Here is a 26,428-nt window from a genome sequence, read left to right on the forward strand (position 1 = left end):
TGTTTTTAATTAACTCCTACTTTAAGAGAAGAAAGACACCTGTTTATTTTACAACACTAAAATCTAACAACTATGCAATATAATACAAGTTCTCTCAAGTTGATTATTTCTCAGTTTATCTCCCTTCACAAGAAAGTAGTAATTGTTTCTGATACATGCTTTAGTGACATGCTCTCCTTATTACACTGTGCTGTTACAGCCTGTTGCTAATTGTGACAGGGTGCTTGTGTCACGTGTGTGGGTAGCCGCTGTTTAAGCAATACAGAGAGGCACAATGGAGGTTGAGTTGAAATGCTGGCACAGGCACGCAGGATTTATTCACAAACAGCAAGTAAATAAAGGTGGTCATGTGACGTTACCAGCCATGGTAACGCACAGAGGACACATACAGCAAGCTGTACAAAAATACAAAATAAAACACAATACAAAAACTACAAATAATGTCACAATATCAGGAGATTTGAAGGTGCCACAGAGGGCGAGCGCTAGCCTTATAAATGAGGTGTCTGTTGCAGGAACCTGCTACACTACATAACCCTCGTTGTACATTACTTCCTGGGACCACTATCCCCTAAACTAACCTACTTATGAGCTGGTATTCCTACGACTTGCTGCTTCATACGGCCTTGGCTGGGCAATGCCTTCACAAGCACCACTTGCAGTTTGGGTTGCGTAGCTGTCGTTCCTGCAGAGCGGACCCTCTCCTCCCGAACATACGCAGCTCCCCTCTGGGGCATGGTGATGCAGTCGCCCCGAGCCATCTCCCACTGAGGTTATTAAACTGACAGACACTCGGTCAAGACCCGCCCACCTGCTGATCATTTGCTGCCCTTCCCCTTAACCAAGCCTAGCAGGCAGCAAGTCTCAATCGAGCGCCTGTCTGTAAACAATAATTCAATCAATCAAACAAATCAACTCCAAAACGACACACAATAAACCCATTTCCACACACAAATTATACCAACACTAATTTCCCATTGTGCAGGGCAACCGCCCTGCCACACTAATACATTTACAGATGCATTATTGATTATTTGTTATGGATCGTACTCTAAAAACCTGGGTTCAAACATTGAGGAGGCAAAGGTGTGGCTAAGCGCTTTGGTGAGTGCATTTTTATTTTATACAGAAAAAAACTTTACAAAATATAAAAAAACACCCATAATCAAGTTAAACCAAACTATTAAAAATATCTTAACCCTCCCCTGCCCCCCAAAAACTGTCACCATTACAAAATTGATATTTACTATATTTAAAAATAAATTAGGTAGAGATTCTCAAAGCTTTCTTACTGGAAGAAAAAAAAAAAACACCAGTTACAAAATCTAAAACAAGTGAGGAAAAAAAAAAAAAAACTTCTCATAAGATCCAAAATAAAATGGCAGGGCTGTAGAATATTTCTGATTTTGTAATTTTATTATTTTCTGAAACAATGGTGCGAAACAATTTTACCTAAAGAACTTTGAGAATCATTACGGTTTTAATGGATCCTGTCAAATTATTGTAAAACTAGTGAACAGTTTATTGTTTGTTTGTATTATAAACGTCCACCTCCACCCAGTCCTCAGGCCCCTGTATGTCAACAGCACAACTAGTTGACATAGAAGCTACATTGTATTGTCACGAGGAGGTCCTTCTAGGGGCTGTATAAAAGTGTGATGGACTTACAGCTTTCCTTTCTGTTTCAATTCTTTCACTTGCCTGACCAGAGCTTCATTAATATCTTCAGAGTAGGGCTTATTCCAACACTTCTGTTGTCAGATTCCTGATTGATGTATGAACTCTTATCCTTTAAGTCCTGTCCAATTTCTTTTGCCTGCAAATGATTGGAAGTTGCCTCCAAGCAACTGTCCTCAGGTATCTCTTCGGGTCTTTTCATGATAGCTCCATTGGAGGGAAGCTGAACTGGATCCCAGCCTTCATCTTCCTCTGCTTTTACAATCCCTACAGGTGATTCAATTGTCAGAGATGTTACTAAATTATGCCTCAAGTGGTTTCTGGTGTCACATGAGTGACTTGTATCTTCAAGGCTATTATTAACACCTATGAGTGAAGTTTCAGGGGTAGCAGACCTGCTTGTGTCATCGATGCATGGGTTAGCAGTGGCTGCAGACTCTTTCATGAAGCCTCTGTATAAAGGAAAATCATTAGTCCATCTTTCAGTGAATGTAAGATAGGAAGAGCTTTTTCTAGCACCCCTGATCTCTAACTTAATTGGGTTTTGTTTTTTATGATTGCTCTGTTTTCAGCATGTGGCGAAACTGCAGGTTCAATTCCTTGTGGAACATGGAGAGATTCTATATTACTTGTGGAAAAACATTCCACTTTAATTGACTTGAAACCATGTTAGTGAATAATCACATAGCATGGGTAATAAGCATCCTTTTGCATCTTCTGAATTTGTAAAAATGCCCTCGATTCCTTCCATGTTCCCAATATAGATACTGGTTTGGGCTAAATCATCTCTAAAAATTTTGTTTTCAGTAAATGGACAAGGAGTGGATGTCACAATATCAGGAGATCTGATATTGCTATGAGAAAAACTCTCCATGTAGATTGATTTACTATATGGAGTCAGTGAGTAGTTGCAGAGAATTGGTATGGCCAATGACTCCTTCTCTGTTGGGTCTTCGAACACATCCATGACATTCATTCCTTTGCTCTTTCAATTATTCACATCAGTTGCAGCAGATGTATCACTGGACTTGCATCTGTGTTCAGCAAACGCAGAAACTGCATTTTCAGTTCTATCACAAGGACCAGCATTCAATAGCCATGGATTATAGGATGCTGTGTTTGTATTAGGAAAGCTGTCATATTGACTCATATTGTCCAGAGTCCTTTGAAAAGATGATCCCACACTGTGCCATTCACAGTCTGACCCGCCCATTTGGGGGTAACTTTTGTCATTTGCATTGTATGAGTCATTTTCCATTTCAGAGTTTTCTTGTCTTTGGTCTGGGACTTTGATTGAAGGTGGGTTTAGTGGCTTCTTTCTCAGGTAATGCATTTGAATTGCTTTGTAATGCAACACCTTGTAAACATTCTCCTTCTGCTTCTTCTGTGAGATGAGAATTTTCATCACTGGCATTGTATGAGTCATCTTCCATTTTAGAGCTTCCTTTGCGTAGGCCAAGAACTTCAGCGGAAGACATACCCGTGTCTCTTTCATCCCAGGTGTTCTTAGGGGATTTCTCCTCGGAGGCTTTGAACGTTTCATGTCTGCTTCATGTATGCCATAATGTCGAATCACCTGGGATTCTGTTTCTGTCATCTCTTGGGCTTTTTCAACTGTGAGACAAGTGCCATTCTGAGCTTCCTGTAATCCTTTTGAGCTATCCAGTACATGTTGCAGAGACTCCTTTTGTTTTCCCATTACACTGTCTTGTGGATCTTCTTGACAGTCATCCAAAATCAGTTGAAAGCCGCCGAGAAGAACTGTTCGAGTTGCTGGAGAGTTAGGGGCTGAGATGAAGATTTCATTTTCATCCCAGTCACTCTCACTGGGAAAGTGGAACCCACTTAATCTGTCTAAAAATGTTTGTGGTGTAGAACCATTTGGTTCAAATACGAAAGCTGAAGAATCAGTTTGTGAATAATCACATAGTGTGGGTGATAAGCGTCCCTTCTCTTTTGTATCTTCCCAATTTGTAAAAATGCCCTTGATTCCTTCCTTGTTTCCAATATAGACACTGGTTCGGGCTGAATGATCTCTAAACATTTTGTTTTTAGTAAATGGACCAGGAGTGGATGTCACAATATCAGGAGATCCGATCTTGCTATTAGAAAAACTCTCCATGTAGATTGATTTACTATCTGGAGTCAGTGAGTAGTTGCAGAGAATTGGTATGGCCAAAGAATCCCTCTCTGTTGGGTCTTCGAATACTTCCATAACATAATTCATTCCTTTGTGCTTTCCATTATTCACATCAGTTGCAACAGATGTGACTGTATCTCTGGACAATGTGTTTTCATTAAATGAAGTAACTGCAGCCTCATTTCCATCAGAAAAGACAGAGTTTAATATCCCTGGATTATAGGATGCTGTATTCATTTCAGAAGATTGACTAATATTGTTAGGGGTCCCATTAGAAGCTGATCCCACACTGTGCCACTCACGCTCTGACCCGCCCCTGAGAAGGGAACTTTTGTCACTTGCATTGTATGAGCCATTTTCCATTCCAAAGCTTTCTTGTCTTTGGTTTGGTACTTTGATTGAAGACATACCTGTGTCTCTTTCACTCCAGGTGGGTTTAGTGGCTTCTTTCTCAGGTAATGCATTTGAATTATTTTGTAATGCAACACCTTGTAAACATTCTCCTTCTGCTTCTTCCGTGAGATGAGAATTTTCTTCACTGGCATTGTATGAGTCATCTTCCATTTCAGAGATTCTTTTGCTTAGGCCAAGAACTTCAGGGAAAGACATACCTGTGCCTCTTTCATTCCAGGTGGGTTTAGTGGCTTCTTTCTCAGGTAATGCATTTGAATTATTTTGTAATGCAACACCTTCTAAACATTCTCCTTCTGCTTCTTCCGTGAGATGAGAATTTTCATCACTGGCATTGTATGAGTCATCTTCCATTTCAGAGCTTCCTTTGCTTAGGCCAAGAACATCAGGGGAAGACATACCTGTGTCTCTTTCATTCCAGGTGGTTTTAGTGGCTTCTTTCTCGGGTAATGCAACACCTTCTAAACATTCTCCTTCTGCTTCTTCCATGAGATGAGAATTTTCATCACTGGCATTGTATGAGTCATCTTCCATTTCAGAGATTCCTTGGCTTAGGTCAAGAACATCAGGGGAAGACATACCTGTGCCTCTTTCATCCCAGGTGGTTTTAGTGGCTTCTTTTTCAGGTAATGCAACACCTTGTAAACATTCTCCTTCTGCTTCTTCTGTGAGATGAGAATTTTCTTCACTGGCATTGTATGAGTCATCTTCCATTTCAGAGCTTCCTTTGCTTAGGCCAAGAACTTCAGGGGAAGACATACCTGTGTCTCTTTCATTCCAGGTGGGTTTAGTGGCTTCTTTCTCAGGTAATGCATTTGAATTATTTTGTAATGCAACACCTTCTAAACATTCACCTTCTGCTTCTTCCGTGAGATGAGAATTTTCATCACTGGCATTGTATGAGTCATCTTCCATTTCAGAGCTTCCTTTGCTTAGGTCAAGAACATCAGGGGAAGACATACCTGTGCCTCTTTCATCCCAGGTGGTTTTAGTGGCTTCTTTTTCAGGTAATGCAACACCTTGTAAACATTCTCCTTTTGCTTCTTCTGTGAGATGAGAATTTTCTTCACTGGCATTGTATGAGTCATCTTCCATTTCAGAGATTCTTTTGCTCAGGCTAAGAACTTCAGGGGAAGACATACCCGTGTCTCTTTCATCCCAGGTGTTTTTAGGGGATTTCTTCGGAGGCTTTGAACGTTTCATGTCTGCTTCATGTATACCATAATGTTGAATCACCTGGGATTCTGTTTCTGTCATCTCTTGGGCTTTTTCAACTGTGAGACAAGTGCCATTCTGAGCTTCCTGTAATCCTTTTGAGCTATCCAGTACATGTTGCAGAGATTCCTTTTGTTTTCCCATTACACTGTCTTGTGGATCTTCTTGACTGTCATCCAAAATCAGTTGAAAGCCGCCGAGAAGAACTGTTCGAGTTGCTGGAGAGTTAGTGGCAGAGATGAAGATTTCATTTTCATCCCAGTCACTCTCACTGGGAACGTGGAACCCACATAATCTTTCTAAAAATGTTTGTGGTGTAGAACCTATTGCATTTGGTTCAAATACGAAAGCTGAAGCATCAGTTTGTGAATAATCACATAGTGTGGGTGATAAGCGTCCCTTCTCTTTTGTATCTTCCCAATTTGTAAAAATGCCCTTGATTCCTTCCATGTTTCCAATATAGACACTGGTTCGGGCTAAATGATCTCTAAACATTTTGTTTTTAGTAAATGGACCAGGAGTGGATGTCACAATATCAGGAGATCCGATCTTGCTATGAGAAAAACTGTCCATGCAGATTGATTTACTATCTGGAGTCAGTGAGTAGTTGCAGAGAATTGGTATGGCCAATGACTCCTTCTCTGTTGGGTCTTCAAATACTTCCATGACATCATTCATTCCTTTGTGCTTTCCATTATTCACATCAGTTGCAACAGATGTGACTGTATCTCTGGACAATGTGTTTTCATTAAATGAAGTAACTGCAGCCTCATTTCCATCACAAAAGACAGAGTTTAATATCCCTGGATTATAGGATGCTGTATTCATTTCAGAAGATTGACTAATATTGTTAGGGGTCCCATTAGAAGCTGATCCCACACTGTGCCACTCACGCTCTGACCCGCCCCTGAGAAGGGAACTTTTGTCACTTGCATTGTATGAGCCATTTTCCATTCCAAAGCTTTCTTGTCTTTGGTTTGGTACTTTGATTGAAGACATACCTGTGTCTCTTTCACTCCAGGTGGGTTTAGTGGCTTCTTTCTCAGGTAATGCATTTGAATTATTTTGTAATGCAACACCTTGTAAACATTCTCCATCTGCTTCTTCCGTGAGATGAGAATTTTCATCACTGGCATTGTATGAGTCATCTTCCATTTCAGAGCTTCCTTTGCTTAGGCCAAGAACTTCAGGGGAAGACACACCTGTGTCTCTTTCATTCCAGGTGGGTTTAGTGGCTTCTTTCTCGGGTAATGCAACACCTTGTAAACATTCTCCTTCTGCTTCTTCTGTGAGATGAGAATTTTCTTTACTGGCATTGTAGGAGTCATCTTCCATTTCAGAGATTCTTTTGCTTAGGCCAAGAACTTCAGGGGAAGACATACCTGTGTCTCTTTCACTCCAGGTGGGTTTAGTGGCTTCTTTCTCAGGTAATGCATTTGAATTATTTTGTAATGCAACACCTTCTAAACATTCTCCTTCTGCTTCTTCCGTGAGATGAGAATTTTCATCACTGGCATTGTATGAGTCATCTTCCATTTCAGAGCTTCCTTTGCTTAGGTCAAGAACATCAGGGGAAGACATACCTGTGCCTCTTTCATCCCAGGTGGTTTTAGTGGCTTCTTTTTCAGGTAATGCAACACCTTGTAAACATTCTCCTTCTGCTTCTTCTGTGAGATGAGAATTTTCTTCACTGGCATTGTATGAGTCATCTTCCATTTCAGAGATTCTTTTGCTCAGGCCAAGAACTTCAGCGGAAGACATACCCGTGTCTCTTTCATCCCAGGTGTTTTTAGCGGATTTCTTCGGAGGCTTTGAACGTTTCATGTCTGCTCCATGTATACCATAATGTCGAATCACCTGGGATTCTGTTTCTGTCATCTCTTGGGCTTTTTCAACTGTGAGACAAGTGCCATTCTGAGCTTCCTGTAATCCTTTTGAGCTATCCAGTACATGTTGCAGAGACTCCTTTTGTTTTCCCATTACACTGTCTTGTGGATCTTCTTGACTGTCATCCAAAATCAGTTGAAAGCCGCCGAGAAGAACTGTTCGAGTTGCTGGAGAGTTAGCGGCAGAGATGAAGATTTCATTTTCATCCCAGTCACTCTCACTGGGAACGTGGAACCCACATAATCTTTCTAAAAATGTTTGTGGTGTAGAACCTATTGCATTTGGTTCAAATACGAAAGCTGAAGAATCAGTTTGTGAATAATCACATAGTGTGGGTGATAAGCGTCCCTTCTCTTTTGTATCTTCCCAATTTGTAAAAATGCCCTTGATTCCTTCCTTGTTTCCAATATAGACACTGGTTCGGGCTAAATAATCTCTAAACATTTTGTTTTTAGTAAATGGACCAGGAGTGGATGTCACAATATCAGGAGATCCGATCTTGCTATGAGAAAAACTGTCCATGCAGATTGATTTACTATCTGGAGTCAGTGAGTAGTTGCAGAGAATTGGTATGGCCAATGACTCCTTCTCTGTTGGGTCTTCGAATACTTCCATGACATCATTCATTCCTTTGTGCTTTCCATTATTCACATCAGTTGCAACAGATGTGACTGTATCTCTGGACAATGTGTTTTCATTAAATGAAGTAACTGCAGCCTCATTTCCATCAGAAAAGACAGAGTTTAATATCCCTGGATTATAGGATGCTGTATTCATTTCAGAAGATTGACTAATATTGTTAGGGGTCCCATTAGAAGCTGATCCCACACTGTGCCACTCACGCTCTGACCCGCCCCTGAGAAGGGAACTTTTGTCACTTGCATTATATGAGCCATTTTCCATTCCAAAGCTTTCTTGTCTTTGGTTTGGTACTTTGATTGAAGACATACCTGTGCCTCTTTCATTCCAGGTGGGTTTAGTGGCTTCTTTCTCAGGTAATGCATTTGAATTATTTTGTAATGCAACACCTTGTAAACATTCTCCATCTGCTTCTTCCGTGAGATGAGAATTTTCATCACTGGCATTGTATGAGTCATCTTCCATTTCAGAGATTCCTTTGCTTAGGCCAAGAACTTCAGGGGAAGACACACCTGTGTCTCTTTCATTCCAGGTGGGTTTAGTGGCTTCTTTCTCGGGTAATGCAACACCTTCTAAACATTCTCCTTCTGCTTCTTCTGTGAGCTGAGAATTTTCTTCACTGGCATTGTATGAGTCATCTTCCATTTTAGAGCTTCCTTTGCTTAGGCCAAGAACTTCAGGGGAAGACATACCTGTGTCTCTTTCATTCCAGGTGGGTTTAGTGGCTTCTTTCTCGGGTAATGCAACACCTTGTAAACATTCTCCTTCTGCTTCTTCTGTGAGCTGAGAATTTTCTTCACTGGCATTGTATGAGTCATCTTCCATTTTAGAGCTTCCTTTGCTTAGGCCAAGAACTTCAGGGGAAGACATACCTGTGTCTCCTTCATTCCAGGTGGGTTTAGTGGCTTCTTTCTCGGGTAATGCAACACCTTGTAAACATTCTCCTTCTGCTTCTTCTGTGAGCTGAGAATTTTCTTCACTGGCATTGTATGAGTCATCTTCCATTTTAGAGCTTCCTTTGCTTAGGCCAAGAACTTCAGGGGAAGACATACCTGTGTCTCTTTCATTCCAGGTGGGTTTAGAGGATTTCTTCTGAGGCTTTGAAAGTTTCAAGTCTGCTTCATGTATACCGTGGTGTCGAACCACCTGGGATTCTGCTTCTATCATTCCTTGTGCTTTTTCAACTTTGAGACGAATGTCATTCTGAGCTGCTTCAGTTTCATTTTCATCTTCCTGTGCCTCTGAGAACAGGAGGTTGTGGTCTGAAATCCCAAAAATCTTCAGTGAGTGCAGGTAGGCTATATGGGCGTCCAGTTCTTTATCTGTCTGTCTTTGAGCTGCATGCATTTTCTGCAGTTGAATCTGTGTTGAAGAAGACTGCGTGTCCTCTAATATAAAGAGCTCTTTCAATTCTTGATTGTTGAAATACCGAACTGGGTTTTTCTCATCCCCAGTTGCCTGTCTGATCAGTGAATTCTTAAAGACTTGCCTTCGGTATATTTTCTCTTCCACTGTCCCACATGTAATGAGCCTGTAGATCACCACAGCCTTCTTCTGCCCAATCCTGTACACTCTATCCACAGCTTGGTCATCTCTAGCTGGATTCCAGCATGGATCAAAGATGACAACCCTATTAGCAGCCGTCAGGTTGAGCCCGAGACCACCCACTTGAGTAGTAAGCAGAAAGACTGAGTAGTCTCTATTTTTTTTAAACTTTGTGATTCGTCTCTCACGCTGTGCTAAATGACTGACAGTCCCATCCACACGCATCACCTTAAACCCTCGTTCATCCAAAATGTTCTCAATTATGTCCAACATTTTTCTAGACTGAGAGAACACAAGTGTGCGATTGCCCTCTTCCCGAAGCTTTTCCAGTAAGGAGATGAGGAACGGCAACTTGCCAGATTCCTGAATTAGAGTTTCACTTGACTGCTGTCTCACATCAGCACCCCACATATCCTTGTCACCATTCCAGCAGTCAATTCCACTTTTGTCCAGGTGGAATAACTCCCTGTAAACTTGGGCAGACAGCAGTCTGGGGTGATCACAAATCTTCTTCAAGGTATTCAGGTCACTCAAGGGAGAACGGGATGTTTCAAGACATTCTTTGACTTTATCCGAATAAATTAAGTTTTCATACAGAATTTCTTGTAATGGGCTGAGGTGAAGCCATATAACAAAATCATTCTTTCTGGTAAACAGTGGCATCTCAACAGCAACCTCGGGGTCATGGTTCTCCTTATTCTCTGGATGACGTTCATTCCTGTGGTCTGAATCGTGCCTGTTTTTCTGAACTTCTTCCTTTGTCCTCCTCAAGTAGTATGGTGTTATCATTTCTGTTAGACTTTCAGACATCTTGAGCCCCAGAGATTTCATATGTGGGCTGGCATTTTTCTCTCTTGCTTTCGATATTGGGTCTTCATATAATTTTTTAAAAGTCCTATATGTTCCTAGGAGGGTTTCCTGGCAGGCTACATTGAACAGTGCCCACATCTCCTTGAGGTTGTTCTGGACAGGTGTTCCAGTGAGAAGGATTCGGGTGTGTGCTGGAATTAAACATGCAGCTTTAAAACTTTTGGTGGATGGCGTTTTAATCTTGTGGGCCTCGTCAAATATTACCATATCCCAGGTGAACGCTGTCTCATCATGTTTTGAAAATTTCTGCCAGTTTTGAGCTAGCGTTTCATATGAAGTGATAAGCACATCTCCGATTGTTTGGACATCCTTCAAGTTCTTATCTGGATTTCTCTCACTATGATGAAACACTTTGAAACGGATGCTCGGGGTCCACATTTTAAACTCCGTAATCCAGTTCCCTAATAAGCTGCAGGGCATTACCAGTAGCACAGATTTGATCAGGTCCATTTCTAGCATCCCGGAAAGAAATGTTACAATCTGGACTGTTTTTCCCAAGCCCATGTCGTCTGCCAAGATCCCTCCCTTTTTCTCAGATTGATGTAGACTGTAAAGGAAAGCTAAGCCTTGTTTCTGGTATTCATACAAGTGGTCGTACATCCCTTTGGAAAGCAATAGGCCACTGTCAAGGACATGAATTGTCTCAAAGGTCTCAGATTTCTGTGTTTTCTTCTCGTCTTCATCCTCCAGTTGTAGATCTGCAAGGCTTTCCTCTAGGTCCTTAGTTCCTTTGCTATGCAGACTACACCTTAAAGAAAGCAATAACATGTTTAATTAAGTTCCACTGACTTTCAATTGACCTATTTTCTGCAAAATGAACATATTAAATCATTAATAACCCCTATTTTCACATTTTAACAAACATAAGTCATGATATTTAACCAGAAAACTGGTACAAATACCTAAAAATGTATTTATAAACTAAAACTAATGGCTGGTTTCACAGTCCCTGTTTAGCACTGATCCTGGATTACAGTACCTAGTGTTAATTGGGGTCTGTGGAACTAGCCGTAAAAGTTATGTTCTCCTTATGGTAATTTATAATCCAGGGCTCGTAATGGAACGTGAGACAAGCAATGTGATTGGTCGAGCAAGGTTCCAGCTGTCTGTATATTGGATGGATACGGAGCCTTGTCACATATTCTAACTCACTGTGCTGCCTCACAGAATTTAAAGTATCGGTAGCCATCTTGCTTACAGTCACTTATAGATGTACAGCTGTAACTATGAAACTGAGTGACCAATTACCTACAAAAAAACCCAAAGTAGTAAGTAGACATGCCGATTTGGATGAAGATCAATTAAATGAACTGGAAGATAGCAAAACAGAAAGAAATACCAATAACTAAATTAAATAAAATCGCTGTCTTTATGCTCACTCACCCCGACTTTGTCACTTCAAATAATGTATTTTTAGTGGTTTGTAAATGCTAAAGAAAAACACAAAAAGACACTTGTGCACATTATCCACCCCTCTTTGACACAGATCTTGGAACAAATTACTGAAACCCAAGACATCATTGAATTTATTTGTATTCCTCACGACAGGAAGAAAAAAAATAACTCAGTTCCGTCTCAACTCCGCCCCCTGGTGTATCTTTTCAATGGCAATGTCCACAATATCATAAATACAAATGTACTTTCTTTTGCATGTTCCAATAAAATTTATTTACTCAGCTTAACTTACTATGTAGTTTAAAGTTATAAATGGGACTGCTTTATTGGCGTAAGGATATTTAATAAAAACAACTAATATTTTTTTTGTCATAAACATGACTTATGCTTTTTTTTCTTCAAATCCACTGTTTTACCTGGATTATAAATGCAATAAGGCCCTTTAGGGCGTCCGTATACGTTGAATATATATGGACTTCTCTGGGGTTGAAAATACATCATATTTTCGACATATACAGATGCCTAGCCGGGCCTTATTGCATACTAATACAACATAATTGTTAGAGACATCGATGACTAGGGTTGGATGCAGAGCTGCAGGAAGGATTATTCGGATTGAGCGCTCCACAGGTGAGGGTCATTGGGGTTGATTGGACTAATTTACCATTCCAAGTGAAGAAACAGCTGCTCAGGTTTGTGTGGATCCCTGCTCTCCAGTCTAAGAAAAGCAGCAGTCCTCACAAATCCAAGCACCGGTTTCTTCACTTGTTTCACTTTGAATGGTAAATAAACCCAGTCAAGACCAAAGACCCTCTTCTGGCTGTTTTCAGACTCTTCTGCACCTGATTTCTGAGGAGAGCTCAATCCAAATCATTGAGTAATAATGAAATTTTCATTAGTGACTATTGGCTAAAAATGATCATGATAATCACCATTGTGATAAATCATCCAATTTATTGTAACTTTCTACCTAGTTAGTATTTTTCTCACTCTCACATTTTTCTTTCTGCTTTTCTCTTGTTGGCTTTTAAAAAATGTTCTCCCCCACAATAGAGGGGGGACCGAATTCAAGCAATTTCAAAGCCCAATTAAATGACCCCCAACCCAGCATCTCTTTATGGACAAATCAGTTGTCTACAGGAATTGAGAAGAACAAAACAGCAGTGGTGCTGATGCTTCTTAGCTTTAGATGACTGAAATGAGTAGTTACAACCACTTTGTTAAAGAGCTGGGATAGGCCTATGTAATGCACTGTCCCTGGTCAATGAAGATACAATATGAGCACTCTAAACTACTCAGCAAATGTGTAACTTGAAGCCACTTGTTTTTAACGAAAGCAGCAACAGAGAACAACAGTGTTACCTTGTTCTCCAGGAATCCATGACTGATGAGGTACAGGAAGAGAGGCTGTGTCCCAGCAGGCTATCTGAACATGAACAGAGAAAGAATCACACATCAGAGTAACAGTTTAAGTATCCTGTTTTGATGTCTTCTCGTGCAGTTCTCATAACTGTAGTTTGATGCAGGTGTGTAAAAAATCCTGTGTGTCTATTTCACAGTACAATCTCTGTCTCTCTCATCTTTATCAGCATAGTCATACACAAAAATATTACACAATCCTCTATACCAATGTTTCTCAACCATTTTGAAACTAGAGACCAGTTCAATAGGCGTTTACACTCGCACCTCAGGGAATAGGGTTGTGAGAGACCTTATAAATGTTTCCCATTGTAAAAGCCCAGAAAAGTGTAATAAAGCACAGTGAAAGCATGATAAAGCATGGGTAAGCACTGTAAAGAATAGCAATGGTAAAGCCTAATAATAATAATGAAAAGAATGGCAAAACTGCAAAAAGGCCATGCAAAAATACCACAGTAAACTTTTAGAAGGGAGGATTCATCCACAGTATATAGCACACCTAACATTATGTTATTATATTTCTATTTTAAACATAACATGGAACTTTTAATCCACAGTTACCATCTACAAGACACAATACACAATACACAATACAAACCAGTGCACTGACATTATTGCCTGTGTCTTCCGTGCCAGCGTTACCTCTATTTAATATATATAAAGGTAAAATTGATTATAAAAAAAGTATGAATGTAGGAAAAACTATGATACCAGATCTTTAACACAGACTTATCATAGAATAAACACAATACTTGAGTAATTTGGATTTCAGAATTACCCTCATTTATTACACTCACAAACCCAGCAACGTTGCCTCAGGGCACTGGGTTGTGAGAGGATTGACATCTAGAATACACTGTAAATAATACTCATATAGGCTAGATCACCCAAGGCCTACGTCATATTAGCAGCTGTCAGCACCATCTAGTGTACAGCGGTGTATTGTCAGCAAAACAAAAAGAAACTTAATCAAAAGTGTCTGATCACTAGATGGGGCTGCCACTCAAAAAACAAACAAAACTAAAAGTATGCAGTCTTTCAGTAATTGCAATAAGAACCACCAGAATGATTACAAACATCAAAAAAGTTAAGGAAATAACATACATTAAAAAGTTGAATTTAAACTTGCTGTTTACACCAGATATTTAATATCAATTAAACCTGGAGTGGAATGGCTGTCTACCCCTGGTTTAAACAGTAAAAATATTCAGACTACGCCAGTCCTGTTACTGTATACCAGGCTACTTGCAAACACTAGAAACACCACATAGCATAAAAAGATGTCGGCAGAACATAACGATTCTCAAAGCTGTTAGGTTATGTTTAGTCCTCTAAATGTTTAAACTTGAACATACTGAGAATACTGGTAATGACTCCGATAACCCTGAAGAAGCACTCCCTTAGATTTAAAATACATGACCATAATATGAATGTGTATACGACTACATGTGTACAACACTAATGTTTGTATATGTGCTTTTAACTAATAAACATGAAATAAATAACCTTACTGTATGTTACCACTGTATAGACACAAAAGCTAACATCTATATTTCACCCACACATTTCTGAGAACATTTAAAGGTTTAGACAAACACCCCTGTTATTCACATCGTTGTTAAAGAAAGGAACATGGATAAAGCTGGATAAAGTTACAGGCATTTGATTCAGGGCTTGTTAACACAGTAGTTCCTTATTGAATAACAACTTGGTGTAAAACCTTTTTGTAACCAAACCGAACTACGGTGAACATCTACCCTGTGTTTAAATAAAACATAAAAAATATCAAATATAAACAAATCAGGGTTTTTTATTTTTATCGGGTGCAGGGTTTACTACCACTTCAGATCTGAGCAACGCTTCCTGTTATCGGAAACAATGCTTTTGTATATTTTGACTGTAATTTACTTCATCAGTCTTTTATTTGGGCCAACTAAGCTTTTATGTTTTTTTTTTAAACTCATTAAATTGCGTTTTCTATTAGAAAGCATCAACTACTACTGTGTTTAAAGTAAACTGTTCAGATCTCACTTTATTAATATTTAATCTCTGTCCTTTAAAAAATATTTCATAAAAGCCTTCCCCTTTATCTCACAGGGTCTCATTCGACCTGAGCAATAACTCCTACATTTCGAACCCTGCTGTTTGCCATTGAAGAGCAGAACAATCAAAAACACAACAATAAAAGCAAGTCTATGGCATTCTTCATGTGCATTTTAATTGCAAAGTCTTTCTCTATTAAACAGGACAGTAACACCAGCAGATTTAAAGGTTTCAAATAAAACAACAAAAGAAGTACAAACTTTGTTGAAAAACTTTTTTTTTAACGGCATTGAAACAAAATGAAATGATACCTTGATAAGTCTTGCTTACATCCACCTTCTTCAGTTTTGCAATTCGGTTTCAGGATCAGTCTCCTTTGGATTCAGCATTTTGTAACAAAGAAATTCCCCTAATTTATGTATTTTATTTACAACGGTTATGGTAGCATGCCCAGGCATTGGCACTGATGGGCGGAGATATTTTCAAATTAAAAAGCACAGTGCAGTCACAGGAAACTATCTCTGAAGTTGAGTTCACAAATTTAAAGCTGCAGTCCCCCTCAAATAAAAAATGTGCTTTCTGTCTGAATGTTTATTACATTGCTTCATAGCCTTTGTGCTCTGTGAAACCTGGAATTATTTGCTTCCCAGTTTGTTCACCTCACGTCTTAACTGTAAACACACAAGCTTCCTCTCCTCTCTGCTCTTATTTGTTTTCACCTCCACCATGAAACCAGTCTGTACAAATATAACCTCTTCCCAGGTATCAAACTGGGGCTGGCTGCCTACTGCTGGGTCCATCTGCAGCCTACAATTCAATCTGCAGCCAGACATTACACAAAAAGTAAAATATAACCTGTACATAATAGTTCAATTTATCGGTCATTTATAAATGAATTCACCTACCTTCAGTATTAACCTTCAATCAGTAACAGCTACCAGTAGCATTCAAGACAGGTAAATGTAACCCTATTTAGTTCTCACCAGGGAGGTGGCAGTTGAACTGTCTCCCTGCCTACAGTATCAAAATTGAGTTAGCAGCAAATTCGCCAAAAGGCAAGGCCGGGCGCCAAAAACAACCAAGTCAAAATAATGTGATATATGCTCATATCAACCAGGTCAAAATACTGTGATACATGCTTATATCAACCAGGTCAAAATAATGTGATACATGCTCATATCAACCAGGTCAAAATAATGTGATACATGCTCATATCAACCAGGTCAAAATACTGTGATACATGCTCATATCAACCAGGTCAAAATAATGTGATACATGCTCATATCAACCAGGTCAAAATACTGTGACACATGCTCATATCAACCAGGTCAAAATAATGTGATACATGCTCATATCAACCAGGTCAAAATACTGTGACACATGCTCATATCAACCAGGTCAAAATACTGTGACACATGCTCATATCAACCAGGTCAAAATACTGTGATACATGCTTATATCAACCAGGTCAAAATACTGTGATACATGCTTATATCAACCAGGTCAAAATAATGTGATACATGCTCATATCAACCAGGTCAAAATACTGTGATACATGCTCATATCAACCAGGTCAAAATACTGTGATACATGCTCATATCTCTGATAAAATGTTGTTTAAAATGGTAAGGGTTGTGTTGACTCAAGCTCAGAGAATGAATGAATAGTTCTGTGGTCTTTGCAGGTTCCTACATGCAGAGAAACAGATTTGTTTTTTAAAACTGCAGAATCCCCCTAAATTCCCTATGCAACACACAAATGAACTTCAAACCGAAAGTAAAAAAAAAACAGACCAATGGGCTATAACCTTGATATCCCACAACAAATTATTTTTATTGGAAAACCCGCCTAATATCAGTCCTGTAAATGCCACAGCGTTTTATGGAAGTTCATTTGTGATTCCCACCCCACTTGGTAATAAAAGCAGTACTGTATTGAAACAATGCGTATATTTATAGCTTTATTACAGTATGTTATACATTGTATTATTGTAATCAATTCCGTCGTCTGTCAGCCTTCGCTTTTTCACGTTCCACAGCATAGCTGGCATGTTTGTTGTATCAACAATATTATGTTGCCTCGGTATTGGTGAACTCTAACTCCACTTATTGTCCGCAGTTTTGCTCAGTCCTTTTGAAGGGATATTAAAAAGGTTCAGTCAGGAAACTCATGTGATAGATTATTTATTAAAACACAGACCAGAGAACACTACTACATTTTATATATATATATATATATATATATATATATATATATATATATATATATATATATATATATATATATATATATATATACACACATACACATATATATATATACATATACATATATATATACAGCTCTGGAAATTAAGAGACCACTGCAAAATTATCAGTTTCTCTGGTTTTACTATTCATAGGTATGTGTTTGGGTAAAATGAACATTTTTGTTTTATTCTATAAACTACTGACAACATTTCTCCCAAATTCCAAATAAAAATATTGTCATTTAGAGCATTTATTTGCAGAAAAAAGATCATCACCGATCCTCCACCACATTTCACAGTGGGTGCGAGACACTGTGGCTTGTAGGCCTCTCCAGGTCTCCGTCTAACCATTAGATGACCAGGTGTTGGGCAAAGCTGAAAATTGGACTCATCTGGGGGTGCTTCAGCAAGGCTGGAATCGGGCAGATTTGTCTTTGTGAAGGACGCATGAATCAAGCCAAGTACAAGGTTGTCCTGGAAGAAAACTTGCTTCCTTCTGCTCTGACAATGTTCCCCAACTCTGAGGATTGGTTTTTTCCAGCAGGACAATGCTCCATGCCACACAGCCAGGTCAATCAAGGTGTGGATGGAGGACCACCAGATCAAGACCCTGTCATGGCCAGCCCAATCTCCAGACCTGAACCCCATTGAAAACCTCTGGAATGTGATCAAGAGGAAGATGGATGGTCACAAGCCATCAAACAAAGCCGAGCTGCTTGAATTTTTGCACCAGGAGTGGCATAAAGTCACCCAACATCAATGTGAAAGACTGGTGGAGAGCATGCCAAGACGCATGAAAGCTGTGCTTGAAAATCAGGGTTATTCCACCAAATATTGATTTCTGAACTCTTCCTAAGTTAAAACACAGTATTGTGTTGTTTAAAAATGAATATGAACTTATTTTCTTTGCATTATTCGAGGTCTGACAACACTGCATCTTTTTTGTTATTTTGACCAGTTGTCATTTTCTGCAAATAAATGCTCTAAATGACAATATTTTTATTTGGAATTTGGGAGAAATGTTGTCAGTAGTTTATAGAATAAAACAAAAATGTTCATTTTACCCAAACACATACCTATAAATAGTAAAACCAGAGAAACTGATAATTTTGCAGTGGTCTCTTAATTTTTTCCAGAGCTGTATATATATACAGTATATATATATATTCTTTGGCCTTGCCTTACGAGGTACCGCTGCCCTCCCCCGTTAGACGAAGCCAAAAAGCAGGTGGAGGCTGGGGAGGAGGAGGCGAACTCTGAGGCACAGCAGGGACGTAATGGATTGAGGTAAGATAGAAATCCTTTCCATGCATTCCTTCCATTGGCCGTATTGTTTATTGAAGGACAAATAATATACTATCTATTCGATTGATGATTGGATCTGTTAATGGAAGTGCCTAAAATATGCTTGATGTTTACGTGATTTGATCTAAGGTTAAAGTGAGTTAAATAAGTTTATTCTCATTTCCAAAGCACTTATTAACTAGCTTACAAAAGTAAAGGCATATCCAGCTTGGTTGTTTCTGGCTTGGGCTCCCTAACTAATAAGGTTGCTGCCCTCTAGTAGAGAATACAGAAAGGGCTGTCATGGTTATTTGATGAACTGTATGAGTGAAACGACTGCTCTTTTTCATGGTCGCTGTGAAATGGATGGCTGGTGGTGACGTCAGGCCTGGAAGTGAATCGACACGCAGGATTGTGAGGTAAGCGCTGCTGCGCGTTTTATTAATAAATAAAAAGTTTAAACAAAACAAAACACTTTACAACAGCAAACGGCACTTTGGCCAAACAGACAAAACACACTGAACAAGCACTAAAGACAACAAATATCATGCTGGTATTAAGCCAGCATGAGTAGCAATTGTTGTTATTCTTTTTAACTTTGTGTACTCAGGTCCCACCTCTGAACAACCAACCTCGATCAGCCAAAGCTGCGGGTTTTTATACATGTGCCCGCCTCCAAATTACTAATAAATTAATCAATCTGGAGACAGTTTAGCATGGATGGGAAAATTTAACACCATCCATTCTGCAAAACAATTAAATAACGTGTTTTACACATAAACAATACATTTTAAATAATAATACAACAAATAATACACAAGGACAGGGTGTACCCCGCCACATGGCTCATTGAGGACACAAGGAACACAGGTTATGGGGCAGCAGTGTGGAGTAGTGGTTAGGGCTCTGGACTCTTGACTGGAGAGTTGTGGGTTCAATCCCAGGTGGGGGACACTGCTGCTGTACCCTTGAGCAAGGTACTTTACCTAGATTGCTCCAGTAAAAACCCAACTGTATAAATGGGTAATTGTATGTACAAAATAATGTGATATCTTGTAACATTTGTAAGTCGCCCTGGATAAGGGCATCTGCTAAGAAATAAATAATAATATGTGGAGTTCACAAGATAAACTGTTTGAAATGTTTAGCTCACAAGATAATTCACCTCATGATCTCATATAGCAGTTAGTCAAGATCCTCAGATAATTCCCCTGATCTTAACGAGCCACTGTACACTAGCACCGATATTTGAGATGTGTCTCAAAAATGTAATAGTTAAAATGAACACTTTTTAATGAAAACACAGTGTTGTACATTGCCAGCTTATGAATTATAAAGTGCAGGAATCTGCACATTTAATCTCCCTAATTTTTTGTATGCCTCTTTGCTTTTGATGATGTTTGTAATAATTGCAATTAGTTTTATTTTATTTTCATAAGTCACTGTCCAGGAGCTGTTCTTCAGTTCTACATTAGTTGCCATAAACATATGTAACATAGTCTTAGCCAATGTTGTTAGCCCAGTTCCGTGGCCAGAGCTTCCACTCAACTGTAATCCTGAAAGGGGCAGTTAAGGACTAGGAGAGCGTCATTTTTATAGGATCGACGTCCCTCCCAAGACCCGCCCCTCAACCAATCAAAGAGATTTGCTAAACCTCTCTGTGACATTTTTTTAACGGAGACTACTAATTTCTGAACGCTATTTTAATGAATGCAATACACGCCTGGTATTACATTTCATCAGCAAAACAGGTCTATTTTTATTTCTGTACGGTATCAAACGTTCTGTTTTAATGCTAGGTTATGGGTGAACTAATGACGAAGTCAGCTCCGCGTTACACAGTATCACCATTTCGCAGGAGGTCCAAGAGGACAAGTCTCTTTGAAATGATAAAACGGGTTGTATTAATAACATACATGGTACATGTTTGAAAGTGTCCTGTTCAGAGCTGGAAGAATAACTTATTTTTCCTTCATTTTTTAATTGGTGATTCCGGTTTAAGAGATTGGAATGATGAATATAAATTGGCTGGAACAGTAAATTAATTACACAAGACATTCAACAGAAAATTAAGAGTGACATTTTTTAACAGCATTAGTTAAAAATTGTAATTTTAAAATTAGTTTTAAATTTTAATCCAGTTAAAAATGCACTGCCAACAAGTTTCTAAAAATGAGGGAATTAAAATCGGGGAGTCACACTACAAACGATATATTTCATAGCAGGGATGGAAATAAGACTTCCATTCATACCTGCCTAATTATGGGCCAATATAGGTATTTTTTTCTGCAACCCTGCTCTATTGCTCAGTATTGATCTACAGCAGTACTACATTATTAAAATATATGCAAACACACATGATGCCAAAAAACTAATAATCAACTAAATTCATATATACATAATACAACTCAACTGTATTGCTTATGTCCATGAATTTGAGCACTGTAGGCAGTTCTCGGTTTACTTATAGCCATCCCCGCCCTGTGTATTCAAAAGCAAAAATCAAAACACTTGGTCACTTGTTGAACGTGTTAGTTTGACAGGACGACTGTATATAAGGACATATGAGGAAACCGTATTATTTTAAAATGCTTAAGTAAATGTATTTTTAAACTCACGTTAACGTCTCGCTTCAAGCAGCTCTCAATTCACCGACACCCCCTCCTTCCCGCGCTCAGTTCGTGAAGCGAAACGTTAGCGAGCAAAGTTTCCTCATCCCATTCCCAGTAACTGCTATCATTGGTTGTTCAAGTGTCCACCAAAAGAAAATTATTGATGTTTTCCTTTCCATTTTTTAAAAATACAAACTTGATCCATATTCCGGTAGTTTGACCCCCACCCTCACTTTAACCAATGATTAGCCACAATGCTTTGGTAACAACCTCATAGCACCAGGACTGGATCAAACGGCTATGCAACGGGAGTCTTATTTCTTATTTCATTCATTCATTATTTATTTATGTATGTATTCATACAGCCTACAATCTAGTCTTCCACTCACAAGGGGCACTGCTAAACCAAATCACTGCTCGCTTCCCAAAAAATACAGTATTTATATTTATTTACTCATAATAGAAACCGATTTGAAAACAATACGCAATGCCACACTTGGGCCGCGGTGTGGCACTAGCGAGCAAAAGCTAATCTCCAACTCTGCAGGTCGTCCTCTTGGCTTGAGCCACCAAATAGTCCGACTGACTACCGAGCGCGCAGGGCGCGGTGGGATAGGCAGCCTCTCCGTGGAGGACCGAGAGTAGTCCTCCGGGTTCTCGGAGACAAGATGGCTGCGGCTGGCGTTTCCAGGCCAGTCTGTTACAGCAGAGCTCGGCTCTTGTTGTACCGAGAGGGGTAACATCCCCTTCTCGACCCGGGATTTCTTTTTATTTATTTCGTTGTTATAAGGATTCAAGGGAGACAAAACATGGGGTGTCAGACTTTACAGATCCTGAGACAGGGCGTCTGGGCTTCAGTTACAGGCGGCTGGTATTATGACCCGCATCAAAATACATTTGTCAATGCCTTACATCTGTACATCTGGATGTTCCTCCTTTGCTTTCCGTTTACGCTGTACATGGTGAGTTGTTGTTTTTTCTGTTTAGGTTTTAATGTGCATGAATTGTAAAATCTAAAGTTTCCTAAATGCGTGTACTTTTGTATTGCTCTTGATGCTGCGTACTACCTACCTGGGCTAGTACTACAGTATCTAGTAGTACAGTCTCAGACAGTACCTTCTCTTTGTTGTACAGACCTCTTGCAATCATCTCCGTGGATATTATTATTGTAATGCACTTATAACGTTAGCTGGCGTTTCGTCTTTACACACAGTAGTAACGCTAAATTGAGTTGTACTGCACTGCTGGTTTTGTGATCTGGAAGTGGAATGGGATGTATGGTTAGAATCCGTTATATTAATTGCTCCGGGGGGAGGGGTGTATTGTAACTTAACTTATATTACACAGATAGTCGGGTTTGTTGTCACAGCTTTTCAGTAACGAAGGGAAGTTTTTATTGTTGTTATTGATATGTATTACTTTATGAGGGGTTGTCTGTTGTAGCAAGACTGTTTAAGTACGATACGGTGACGTTTTGGTCAGTTTCTGACCACCCGTGCAAAATGTAATATTTTGTATAGCTGTGGTTGGTGGTTTAGGTTAGCGTCTAATAATATTCTTCACCGTATTGCAATACAACATACCAGAACCACACACGCACACATATCTACCGGGTCCCATAATACTAATATATTACATTTGAAACGAAACAACGTTCATTCCAGCAGTCTGTTCACACAATTTTATCAGCAACAAGACCTGGTTCGGTTTCCAGTTTGTTTACATTCCCAAGGTAGCTTCACACAAGCTGTTTTTCTTCTCATAACATATTGGTCCTGTCTGACAGTCCTGTTAATTAAAACTGTTTTTGGGAGTTTTAAAGGACATGCCATTTTAAAATGTATATGGTGAAAAGAAATGCAGTCCAAATGTTAATTTGTGGCTCAGCTTTAACAAATTAAAAGCTGTTGTGCAGTATCCAATATATACAGAAACCTTATTGTGATACTTGAAAATAAAGCTGCTGTATCTCATCTTAAGAACAGGGCAGCTAGAAAACGTCTTACTGCTGAAGTCAGTTTAGTTTAATAAAAATATATAAATACAATAAAACATTTCCCGTTGGTAGTAAAACTAAAAATGAAAAATTTGAGGGCCTTTGTTAATTATCCAGTGCCATATTTCCCGTCAATAGGTTATGTGACGCATTGGATCAGTTTGTGCTGCTCTAGTAGTTTATGGCATTCATAAACTGCTTTTCCAATACACTATGTCCCTCAAGACTTTATAGAAAATGATTGTAGAATAATGTGCTACTCGTGCTTTGCAACTGAACCAAGGATTTATATTAAGATAAATGCTATCGATAATCAAGCGTTCATTTCCATATGGTGTCTGTACTGCTGGCCCAGATGCATGTGGTGCTATCCGCAGATCTCCAAAGTAATGCACTGTGATATTTCCACAGAAACACATGTTCGACTATTTAAACTGTAATGTTGAACTACAGGTAGGCCGAACACATGTTGGCTTTCACTGAGAGAACATCGTTGGTAAATTAATAATTAATAGAATCAAGTACTAAATATATCAATATGTAATGCATTTATAAAGTCGGCTTTTGTCCTGGTATTTTCTTTAACGGAACGTTTTGGGGCCTGCAATTCCGTGTGTGACTAGTTGATTAATTAATCACTTACATGCTTGGAGTGATCGATTATACCTCATGCTTTAAATATATTTTAAAAAGGGCACAAGACCTTTAAAGTGGCTCACCTGTTCACTTCCATTTGGGTCTCAAATGTGCAGTTTTGAAAGAAACACATGTTATGTCAAACATTCGATTTTTTTATTTTAAAACATGCTGCGTGGTACTACACTAGGTTAAATGAATCTCGGTTTCCAAACATTCCTTACATACTCTTGCACTTCCTTGGTCACCTGGAGAGTGGAAGTGACCCCTTCAATGCTTTTCCTGTCATTGCCCAACCAGCTGCTTCCCCTATTGACTCACATACTTTGACCCTGAAGACACTGCTGAGGTGAAAGAGTAACAGACACCCCGAGGCAAGAAAACGACAACTTTCTTTTACCTACAGTAGTGTCATACCAGATAACGTTTTAAAATTGAATATTTTCTATTTATGTGTATTTCAAAACTGTACATTTCAGATAGCAAATGGAGGTGCGTGGCAGGTAACATGTATTGAGTTATTGTGTTAACTACAACCATTTTAAGGTGACTTACCTTTAAAGCAAACCAGTACTGTACAGTATGTGTTTCTTGTACCAAATGCATCTTGAATGACAAATGCATTGAGTCTATCGTTATGAATGCAGATGATTTCAGTTAACAATTGCAACATAAGTACAGTGATACTTCAGATTCCTGTCAGCGATTCTACGTTTGACAGGTATTTTACGTTTTTAATTGCACTCTGTATTATTGTAGCAACTGTACTGATGCATGTCAGCCACCATGATAAGGCTGTAAATAGCTTTTACCCTGGGGTAGTTTCTGCTTCTTTACTGTCCCAGATGGTTTTGTGTAATTGGTGTTTTAGGTGCAAAGGCAAGTGGAGCTTAAAAAAAAACTAACTTCCCTCATTTTGCGTAATTTTAAATAGCGTATGAGAAATCAACCAGTCACCACTAAGGATTTGTCATCTTATCCTGTGTATAGATGTCACCCCATGCATAGGACATACTATACTGAACTGCACAAAGTTGGAAAAACACTTATGTTTAATGCTGTAGCTGTTCTTGAGTCTTTATTATGTGATTTTTATTTTCATTTATTTAATACATTGTAGGGTGACCTTGTATTGTAATAGAAATGATGTTATCACATATTGAGAAGCCAGAACCAAACTGCAAGGGAGCACATAACAATAAGAGAATCTCAGCACACGGCATATTCATTTATAAGATAATACACACTCTGATTCTTGTTTAAATCTCTGACTGCCAGGCTTTCACGCTGTCTTCCATATGTGGTTGCCCTTTCCTTTGCCTGCCCCACTTGTTTGTCTGTTTCTCTTTCAACATACAGCCTCGTTGCAAAGTCTCCAGGGCATCAGGCAGCAATGCTTGCAGTATTAGTCACAGAGAGAGAGAGCACACTCAAAGCTAGTGTTTCCTCATGCTGTGCAACCCTAATTTGCAAAAATGTTGCATTGCTGTACAGGAACAAACTAACTTAATTACGTCCAGCACAGACAACATGCTGAATTTGGAACGGCAAGTAAGCCTTGTACTGTATGCCTTTATTATGCCAACAAAAGCTATGCTGCTGCAGCTTTAAGAGCTCATCACAGGGAATCAAGAATTACTCCAAGCCCTTGCAGTGATGATGCTCCGATCAGCTGTTTACAACATGCCAAGAATGGATAAAATTGAAGCAAATGGAAATAGGGTTAGACATCAATTAAGTTTTTAACTAACGATTAAAGAAATGATCATGATTAGCTCGTCTTGTTTTAATTGCGACCTTCTTCCTAGTGTTAATGCACATCATCGTTTTGATTTGTTATCCAACCCCTGTACATCCCCTACAATATTCTTTCCACTGTCTCTCTTTCTTACTTTCTCTCACTCTCAAGATGAGAGGTTAACCTATTCTCCAGTTTTACTTTAAATTGAATATTTATCCAAGAAGACTATTTCTGGCACCAAATGAGAATTCAGTCCATCACATGACCTAGTTTGTGTGAAACATTGACCAAAAGTATGTTGAATGCCAATTAACAGGGACAGTGATAAGGATCTAGATGAGGCCTACTTCTTTTACAGTAAGCAACAGAACACTCAGTCTTTCCTTGCAATATACAATTCTACAACAAATAAAACACAAAGCAGCATATAGCCTGTTGTCTGGAAACCATACAATGTGTAAATAAATGGTGATTGCACATGTACAATTGAGCATACTAGATGAACATTCACACTGCGATTGTTATTTCTCAAATAAAGGTGAGAGAAAGGCATTTTATATTGCACTTTCATGTGATATTGTGTTTATATTATAGAAGTATAATGCATAGATAAGAATATACTCCAGTGGTCAGAATTATGGTTTTAACAGCTTTGAAACATAATTACTGG

At 39.0% G+C, this 26,428-nt stretch overlaps 2 protein-coding genes across 3 annotated transcripts in view; one reads left to right on the forward strand and one right to left on the reverse strand.

The window, feature by feature from the left end:
- Positions 1–406: 406 nt before the first annotated feature.
- LOC117421907 (uncharacterized) lies at positions 407–21,483 on the reverse strand. Its single transcript, XM_058991327.1, has 3 exons — positions 21,392–21,483; positions 13,142–13,205; positions 407–11,132 (listed from the first exon to the last, which is right to left on the reverse strand). The coding sequence occupies exons 2-3, from the start codon at positions 13,159–13,161 to the stop codon at positions 2,666–2,668; spliced, it is 8,487 nt and encodes a 2,828-aa protein (XP_058847310.1). The 5' UTR covers positions 13,162–13,205; positions 21,392–21,483; the 3' UTR covers positions 407–2,665.
- Positions 21,484–21,915: 432 nt separating this feature from the next.
- The window catches only part of LOC117421087 (pecanex-like protein 1), a 67,171-nt gene continuing 62,658 nt past the window's right edge, over positions 21,916–26,428 (forward strand). Inside the window, exon 1 of one of the 2 annotated variants that reach the window (XM_058991328.1) lies at positions 21,916–22,347. In XM_058991328.1, the coding sequence (XP_058847311.1) occupies positions 22,195–22,347 (153 nt within the window). In that variant the 5' untranslated portion in view covers positions 21,916–22,194. The remainder of the gene's footprint in view (positions 22,348–26,428) is intronic. The other variant, XM_058991329.1, reaches the window with a different exon arrangement.

The sequence above is a fragment of the Acipenser ruthenus genome, chromosome 18, assembly GCF_902713425.1.
Source record: "Acipenser ruthenus chromosome 18, fAciRut3.2 maternal haplotype, whole genome shotgun sequence".
Classification (NCBI taxonomy): domain Eukaryota; kingdom Metazoa; phylum Chordata; class Actinopteri; order Acipenseriformes; family Acipenseridae; genus Acipenser; species Acipenser ruthenus.

Bases quoted from the DNA above. Each gene is read 5' to 3' on its own strand.
- LOC117421907 (XM_058991327.1), bottom strand. From the start codon at position 13,161: ATGGATTCCTGGAGAACAAG. The intron at 11,133-13,141 runs GTAACACTGTTG...GCTTTCTTTAAG, and splicing joins ATGGATTCCTGGAGAACAAG to GTGTAGTCTGCATAGCAAAG.